An 8,107-nucleotide genomic window follows, 5' to 3' on the forward strand; every position below is an offset into this window, starting at 1 on the left:
TTGACCATATCTATCTAATCTATCCATCCCATAGCATTGCATCACCTCCACTTCGCTCTCGTTCGTTTCACCTGCGTCTGCGTGAGTGCGTGTCTCGGTCGCCGTCTCCGTTTCCTAGCCGTCGGCCTACCGGCGCCACAAAAGACAGCAGCCTAGCAAAGCCAGCCCGCTCGCCGCCGCGGACCGCGACGAAGACCGTCTCGGGCCGTTCAACCCAAGCCCCTGCCCTGCGCGGCCTCGTGTCTTTCCTGCGGCATTCGTGGTTGGAGTGGTTGGGCGGAGCCCGCCCCCGCCCCCGCCCCCGCCCCGCCTGCCGATGGTGACGGCCGGCGGCGTGTCGCGGCGCCATGTAGAGTGAAATTTTATATACCATCTCCACGGCTGAGGCCTGACAACCCAACCAGATTTTAGGTAGTTACCTCTGTCGCTTGCCGCTCGCTGCCCGCCTTCCCCCCTTCGCTCCGCCACATCTTCCGCCCGCTTGAACTCCTAGCGGTAGGATATATTTGCCGCTTCCCTCTGGCTCCTTGCGCTTGTACTGTATCTTCCTCCTCCCCGGTCCGTTGGTTCACCCCCCTCGCCCCCTTTCGGCTCGAGTTAGATCATCCATCGGCTGTAAAGCCGGCGGGTGGCTTCGCTTCGGCGCGCGGGACGGGGCTCGCTTTCCGGGAGGCCGCCCCTGCGACGACAGCCGCGCCATTTTCTATTCCAGCGGAGGGGGAGGTTCCGGGTCGTAGTGGTGCTGCATTGGCTGCGGTAAGCGGGCTTCGTATCGGCCAACAGGGGAGGTCCACGGCGGTTAGTGGTTGAGCCGCCGACTGCGTGCTGCGGCGAGTATTATCTATCGATCGCCATGGCGGACAAGTGTGATTCCTGGTGATTCTCTCGAGCTGCCACTGGTGGGGGGAAGCATGGCGGGGGAGGGCGTCGGGCGGTGCATACTGGTGGGGCTGCACATGGACGCCGTCGGCAAGGAGCTGCTGCAGTGGGCGCTCAACCAGGCGGCCAGGAGCGGCGACCGCGTCGTCGCCGTCCACATTTACCGCAAATCCGGTAGGTACCCTGCCCCTTATCCCATCTCCTATCCGTCAAGAACCTTTGCTTGCTTGCAGCTCGATTCATGGTAGCATTTCCTCGTGTTTGTCTTGAATCGAAGGAGACCTGTGCAAGACGAACGCGCTGACGCTGATCAGGACGCTGGACGACTACCTGGCGGAGTACGAGGCCATCTGCAGCAAGAAAGACGTGCGTAAGCAAGCAAGCAAGCACGAGGCCTTCACCGCCATTAATGTCGTTGGCGGTTGCGTTCATGTGCTGGTATTGATGGTATGGTTTCATGTCCGTCAGATCGTCCTCGTGGGGCGGGTGACGCCGGGGAGCTCGATCCAGAAGGTGCTGGTGAAGGAGGCAAAGCTCTGCGCGGCCATGGCGGTGGTGATTGGCGCCAACAAGAAGTACTCCTTCGGGTCAGTGCCGATGCTCACCTTTCACCTCCCAGCAGCAGCAGCAATCTTGGCGTGATCCAACTGTTTGTTTTCTGCACGATTAGTTAACGCCCGCACCAAAAGTAATCGATTCTTTTACTGATGTGCTCGATCAGTGGCTCGACCGGCCTCGCCAAGTACTGCGCCAGGAAGCTCCCGCCGACGACCAGCGTCGTCGCCATCCAGGGCGGCAAGGCCATCTTCGTCAGGGAGGCCCCCCGGCCGCCACTTGGTCAGTAGAGTACTGACTCTCGATGTTAGCTGCGAATTGATTTCGGTTGGTGAGTGGGTGATTGATGGATTAAAGCGTTGGGTGGCTTGGTTCGTCCTCCTCCAGGAGCAGAGCCCAAGCCGGTGCTCCGCACGCTGCTGCACCCCAGCGTCGGGATGGAGCCCAAGGTGATCATCCCCAACCCCAACCGCCGGAGCGCGCGGTCCATGGACTTCGACGCCGCGGGCTGCGGCCAGTGCGCCGCGCCGCCGCAGCCCAAGAAGCCCTGCGACGACGACGACGCTGCCGTCGCCAAGGCCGTCGTCGTGCGCGTGCCGGCGCCCGAGCAGAAGCTCGGCTGGCCTTTGCTCCGGCGCGCGCCTCCCGGAGCGCAGGCCGCCAAGGGTGACCACGAGACGACGCGCAAGCAGTCGGTGGTGCACTGGGTGATGAGCCTGCCGCGGCGCTCCTCGCCGTCGGCGTCCCCGGAGCCGGCGCAGGAGGGGCTGGCGGCCGACCTGAGGCGGACACTGGGCGGCGCGCCGTCCCGGTGCCGGTGGTTCCGGTACGAGGAGCTCTACGACGCCACCAACCACTTCTCCCCGGGCAACCTGGTGGGCAAGGGCGCGCACAGCCGGGTGTACCGGGGCGGCCTGGCGAGCGGGCAGCGGGTGGCGATCAAGCTGTGCCGCGCGTCGGCGGAGGCGTCCAAGGACTTCCTCCGGGAGGTGGACATCATCACCAAGCTGCAGCACGGCCGCATCGTGCCGCTCGTGGGCGTCTGCGTCGAAGGCCCCAACCTCATCTCCGTCTACCGCTACCTCCCCCGCGGCAGCCTCGAGGACAACCTGCACGGTACGGCACCGCACACGCGACACACAATGCTGTATTTTTGGCTGCGTCGGTGGTCTACAACGGCTGTGGGCATGTGATTTCGCAGGGAAGAGGTCGAAGCCGGCGCTGCCGTGGGAGAAGAGGTACCGGGCGGCGGTCGGGGTCGCCGAGGCTCTGAGCTACGTGCACTCCGGCTGCTCGCGGCCGGTGATCCACCGCGACGTCAAGTCCTCCAACATCCTCCTCACGGAGGACTTCGAGCCCCAGGTAGGACTGTACTCTTAAATTCAGGGATGCAGTTTGTTTGTCTGTGTTTTCTACTGACAGACATGAACTCTGAACTGTGTACCGATGGTGGCAGTTGTCCGATTTCGGGCTCGCAATCTGGGCGCCGTCCAGCCCGTCGTCCCTGACGCACAGCGACGTCGTCGGCACGTTCGGGTACGTGTTCTTCTTGTGTGTATTAGCGTGGGACGAACGGTCAGGCTTGTAGTATTTGCAGAGTACAGGAACACGGAGTCTCTTTCAGTCTGAAGTACCGCCGTGTTAGGGTGACGACGATCAAAATCCTTGTGTGCGCAGGTACCTTGCGCCGGAGTACTTCATGTACGGGAAGGTGACGGACAAGGTGGACGTGTACGCGTTCGGGGTGGTGCTGCTGGAGCTCCTCACCGGGCGGAGGCCCATCACCGGCGACGGCTCACCAAAGGGCCACCACCAGAGTCTCGTCATGTGGGTAAGCCCTCGCAATCCCGATTAAACCCACACGCATAACCACCTCACTGTGTTACGTTGTTACCATATCATTGTCTCAAAAAAAGAAACGTTGTTATCATATCATCATGCTCGTGTAGAGAGAGAGGGAGATTGGGCTGACGCAGTTGGTCTGTTTGACGTATGTGACAGGCGACTCCGATCCTCAACGGCGGCGACATCTCCGACCTGCTGGACCCGAGCCTGGACTTGAAGCACGACGAGGTGGAGGTGCGGCGGATGGCCGTCGCGGCGTCGCTCTGCCTGGGGCGATCGGCGCGCCTCAGGCCCCCGATATCGCAGGTCCGTCTCTCTCTCAGTAGCAGGTTCATCTTCAGAAGAAGAGGAAAAATACGTCCTGCAGTTTTTGAAGTGTTAACACTTGCTTGTGTGTGGTGGCAGATACTGAGCATACTGCGGGGAGAAGAGGACGCGACGAGCCTGGCGGCCTCGGAGCCGGACTGCGTTGTGGACGACGAGACCTACCCGGCGGCCAACGTGAGGTCGCACCTAGGCCTGGCGCTGCTGGACGTGGAGGACGCCGAGTCCATCTCCAGCACCGAGCACACCAACCTCAGCCCGCTCGAGGAGTACCTCAGACAACGCTGCAGCCGATCCTCCAGCTTCGATTGACCTTTTGTTCTTTTTACATTTTCTTCTCCTTTCTGGATGAGTTTGGTTGTCTTTTGTTCGAGTTACAAACTCATGTACATAACATAAACAAAGCAGGTGCCACATTTCAGGCACCCAGGGACATGATAGCCGACAGACATGCCACCCACAGAGAAAAAACAAAGTGAAAAATGGAACGAATGCCTTTCAGTGTGCCTGATGCTGTAATTCGGACACAAAAGCCACGATTCATCTCGATTTATTTACATGGTGTGCTATCTGAATGATGTATTCATTTCAGGGGTAACAATAACCTTAAAACTCAAGGTCCAAGGTTGTCCGTAGATCAATTGCTTGGAAACCAAAAGTAAGTCAAATAGATTAACAACACTACAGAAGGTTGCCAAATCCATCGTCCTGGAAAAGAAAAACTAGGAAACAAAGCTGGAAAACTGCCGTGGGGGAACACTATCTCCCACACCGGCACAGCTATCTCCCAACATCTCTTCTACTTCTCATCTAACCTCAGTCTTCCTACACAAACCTAAAAGGGAACAACATATGGCAACTGATAGACATCAAGGTCAGGCAAATGAATAGCCCTTGGTTGCCATGAAAACTCCAGCTCCATGGGCGCCAAACAATCACTTGCCTTGCAGCTGCTGTTGTAAGCATCAGGTTTCTTTGCACCGCCAAGCAACCAATCCTGGTCGCCGAGATTCCAGGTCTCCTCAATCTCCAAGGAAGGTGGATTCCAGGTAACAAATAGATCTCGGAACTTCCTCTCTTTATTCTCTTCCTTCTCTGCCTTGCGGCTCTTCTTACGATCAGACTTTGACTGCTTAACCTCTGGTACTGAGCCTTTTTCAGTGTTCCTGCCAGAGGAACAAGGCTCTTCTTTCGGCAAGGTGCTTGACTGCTGCTGTTTGATGCGGGGAGAGACTACAGGCACCTTTGGTTTGTGCAGAACAGGCTGCGGCTGCCTGTCTGGCTGGTGGGAAGAAGCAACTTTTATTGTTTCCTTCTGCAACACCGGCAAACTCTGTGGAGGAGCATCTCTACGGATCACCTTGGATGGCACCAGAGGATCAACCTTTTGCAACGCCTTTGAAGGAGGAATGTCAATAACCTTGGCAGGAGGAATGTCGACTCTCTGTGCCGCCTTGGCAGGTGGAGGAACAACTCGTCGTGTCAGCTGCGTAGGCGAAGGATCAGCACTTCCCTTCACCTTGGCAGATGAAGGTGTAGCATTAACAGGCACCCGGGGATCTATCTTTTGCATGATCTTTGCTGAAGTTGGGGTATCTATCTTTTGCGTGATCTTCGCTGAGGTTGGGGGATCCACCTTTGGAGCAATATTTGTCATGGAAGGAACTCTTTGCAAGATCGTTGCAGGGGGTTTTACATCCATTTGTTTTGGCACAGATTGAGTACCCCTCTTGATGCTTTGCTGGAGACCAGCAGCTGACTTCACCATAACATCCCTGCGAGGTTGAACTGCATTCTGCATACTCAACAAGGATGAAGGTGTAGCCATTTGTTGGACAGGTGGTTGCTGAAGAACCCTAGAACCATCCGACATGGCTGACGGAGTTTCCTGATCTCTTTTTATCTTAATGCGAAGTACTGTCCCTGCAAAATCAAACTTCATTGTCAGCAACTCTTGCAGAGAATGCTTACTAAAACCAACAGAAACCAAAAAATATGATCTGAAAGCCTCACCATTCTTATTTTGACTAGGGCCTGGGAGTACCACCTTTCTTCGCTTACTGCTGTCCTGAGAGCTCTCTGGTGATCCATGTACTGTCTGAATGAAAGAAGGAGCCCCATACTCTTCTGAGAGTCCACTCTTCTCCAACTGCTCAAACTGTTCTTTGGAGGCAGTTTTGGACTCCGGGCCAGCTTTGCTCGTATCTTCATGCTTTCTCTTCTTATGGCTGCGTTTTGATTGTTTTGTCTCACCACCACCCTGATGGGAAGATTTCTTGTCATTCCTCCTTTTCTCTTTCTTTTCGGCCCTTTCCCTTTCTTTCTGGAGCTTCAGCCACCAGATTAATCGTCAGTTCTGATTTAGAACAGACGATGGCAATGCAATGCAGCATATTGCAGTATGGTAATGAAGTTTCAAACTTACAAAAGCACACACAGAAATAATGCAGCACTAACACAGAAGTGCTACAAGTTACAGTTAGCAATTAATACATGAATCTTCCACAAATAATAATTCAGTACCCTTGATATATACCCTGTATCTTCTTTACACAGTTAGTCATAATCCTTATACAATGCAAGTACATAGAATCAAAGAATTAGAGCACATCAAAATTTGCACAACTATACTACCCAGAAGACACATTACCAGGCAGAGAACAGTTAAACAAAAAACATAGCAATTGTCAAGTCAATTTAAGACAGCAAATTCCAGAACAGAGACAGCAAAATATCAGACCACGAAGGAAACTTTAGACAAGAATACATGGACAACTCAAATGGCATGTGTCAAGATTGCAAGACTACATAAGATAACCAAAACAAGATAGAAAACAGGATAAGGCAAGTAACGCCAATGGAACCACACATTAGTGACACCACAAAGTGAGCACACTAATCTGTGGATAAAAGGTGCTAGTAACCAAATCCAAGAGAAAGCCCAATGTGCTAACAATTTTAGCAAGCCAGGAAATTATGGATTTATCATTGCTAAATCTGGAGGAATTTGCAATGTTTGCCGTTTCAAGTGAGATCTCCGGAAGGAGTATCTTTCACAGAGACTTTAGTCTCAAAACTAGCAATGCGAATGACAAATCAAGACATCATGGGCGTCAATCTGGGTACAGAATCAATACTCCAAATACTGTAGGCCTGTAACAATAAAACTGGAAGGCGCATCTGACAGACCATGTTTTGTTTGCATTCAGGTTATTTCCAATTTACGCACGCAATCGAGGTTAGCAGGATCGAGATCGGGCCGCGAGGTTAGGTCAGTAGAAACAGGCAATCGATCTAACCGACGCATCGGCGGCAAGGTTAGCCTCCCCTCGCATGCGATTCCCAAATCGCACGCGCACACCCAACAGATCTGATCAGAACCAACAGGCAAGAACACATGATCCGAGGACGTGCGTGTTGTAAATCCGATGGTTCAACAAACCTTAGCGGTCGTCTCCACCACGGGAACGGGGGGCACGGCCACTGGGTTTCGCACGTAGCCCGGCGGCGGGTAGGGGAAGCACCTCGACATGGCGGCCGGTGTGAATCCCGCTGCGCGACGCGCGAACCCTCGGAATCACGAGAGCGACGGCGAGGCCCCGCCCTAATCGACCGCGAATCGACGGAAACTTCGATTCGCGGGAAGAAATCCGACGGAGCGGATTGGGGGGTCTCGGCGGCAGGGATTTGGCTCTTGTGTGGCGGCTAGGGTTTCACGGGGAGGAGAGGGGAAATTTTAGCGGCGGCTACGCGAGATGGGAACGGAAGAAAAGGGTAGCCTCTTCGAGGGTCCGGGGGTTGGGCGGTATATATAGCCGGAGGGGCGGTGCCCGAGTCGTGCGGGGAACTGGCGGGTCCGCCTCGCCTACCAATCGGGCCTCTACACGGACTCGCTGACGGGCGGGACCGAAAGCCCGTGGGGCCCGATGGCAGCGAGGGGCGCGGGTGGAGGGCGCCGCGAGGCGGTGCGTGTGGGGCACGGCAAGCGGCGCGCTCTGATTGGCTAGGCCGCGCGGCGGCCCACCTGCCGGGGAGCGGGCGGTGGTGGCGTGTTCGCGTTGCACACGAAACGTGTTCGCGGGGTGGGCCCGCCGCGGCGCGGAACCGACCTAGAAGGCGGTGATAGCGGGCCGGCACGTGGGGCGCGGCTTTCGCGTGGCTGCCAGCCCAGCGCGAGGCTGTGCGGTGGGAGGCGAGGCGCGTTGCCTTCTTCTTTTTTTTCTTCTTCCCGCGCGGCTCCGTGACCGTGTCCCCGTCCCGTTCGTTCTGCGATGGCCAGCGAAAACCCCCGAACGCGCGGCGGCGGGGAGTCCGCTCGCGTGGATCTGAAGATTTTGGATTTTGGATGCCGAGGGAGGAGGGCTGCTGCGGTTTGGTTTTTTGTGAGGCGGCAGCTCCCGATTTGTTTAATCTCGCGCCTGAACGAAGATTGTAGTGGCATGATAGTGGGGGGAAATCCCAGGATTGGATCTACTCCTACCATGTTCGCAATTCCAGCTCAGGT

At 55.8% G+C, this 8,107-nt stretch overlaps 2 protein-coding genes across 4 annotated transcripts; one reads left to right on the top strand and one right to left on the bottom strand.

The window, feature by feature from the left end:
- Positions 1-250: 250 nt before the first annotated feature.
- Positions 251-4,135, top strand: LOC109740233 (protein kinase STUNTED). Of its 2 annotated transcripts, none has more exons than XM_020299270.4 (10): positions 251-1,053; positions 1,160-1,245; positions 1,348-1,466; positions 1,601-1,716; positions 1,822-2,550; positions 2,636-2,796; positions 2,891-2,970; positions 3,112-3,265; positions 3,436-3,585; positions 3,685-4,135. In XM_020299270.4, the coding sequence occupies exons 1-10, from the start codon at positions 912-914 to the stop codon at positions 3,913-3,915; spliced, it is 1,968 nt and encodes a 655-aa protein (XP_020154859.1). In that variant the 5' UTR covers positions 251-911; the 3' UTR covers positions 3,916-4,135. The 2 variants fall into 2 exon arrangements, with proteins under 2 accessions (XP_020154859.1, XP_020154858.1); XM_020299269.4 differs by having other exon boundaries at positions 391-1,053; positions 1,157-1,245.
- A 109-nt stretch (positions 4,136-4,244) lies between these two features.
- Positions 4,245-7,388, bottom strand: LOC109740234 (uncharacterized). 2 transcript variants are annotated; one of them, XM_020299271.4, is made up of 3 exons: positions 7,046-7,388; positions 5,617-5,932; positions 4,245-5,526 (listed from the first exon to the last, which is right to left on the bottom strand). In XM_020299271.4, exons 1-3 carry the CDS (start codon positions 7,133-7,135, stop codon positions 4,439-4,441), a joined length of 1,494 nt encoding a protein of 497 aa, XP_020154860.1. In that variant the 5' UTR covers positions 7,136-7,388; the 3' UTR covers positions 4,245-4,438. The 2 variants fall into 2 exon arrangements, with proteins under 2 accessions (XP_020154860.1, XP_020154861.1); XM_020299272.4 differs by having other exon boundaries at positions 5,617-5,926; positions 7,046-7,385.
- Positions 7,389-8,107: the final 719 nt, after the last annotated feature.

The sequence above is a fragment of the Aegilops tauschii genome, chromosome 4 (genome assembly GCF_002575655.3).
Source record: "Aegilops tauschii subsp. strangulata cultivar AL8/78 chromosome 4, Aet v6.0, whole genome shotgun sequence".
Taxonomy (NCBI): domain Eukaryota; kingdom Viridiplantae; phylum Streptophyta; class Magnoliopsida; order Poales; family Poaceae; genus Aegilops; species Aegilops tauschii.

Coding starts and splice junctions, on each gene's coding strand:
- LOC109740233 (XM_020299269.4), top strand. CDS start 912: ATGGCGGGGGAGGGCGTCGGGCGGTGCATACTGGTGGGGCTGCACATG. Junction 1,467..1,600: donor AACAAGAAGTACTCCTTCGG/GTCAGTGCCGAT, acceptor GTGCTCGATCAG/TGGCTCGACCGGCCTCGCCA. Junction 3,586..3,684: donor TCAGGCCCCCGATATCGCAG/GTCCGTCTCTCT, acceptor GTGTGGTGGCAG/ATACTGAGCATACTGCGGGG.
- LOC109740234 (XM_020299271.4), bottom strand. CDS start 7,135: ATGTCGAGGTGCTTCCCCTACCCGCCGCCGGGCTACGTGCGAAACCCA. Junction 5,933..7,045: donor TGGTGGAGACGACCGCTAAG/GTTTGTTGAACC, acceptor TGGTGGCTGAAG/CTCCAGAAAGAAAGGGAAAG. Junction 5,527..5,616: donor CCCTAGTCAAAATAAGAATG/GTGAGGCTTTCA, acceptor TTGATTTTGCAG/GGACAGTACTTCGCATTAAG.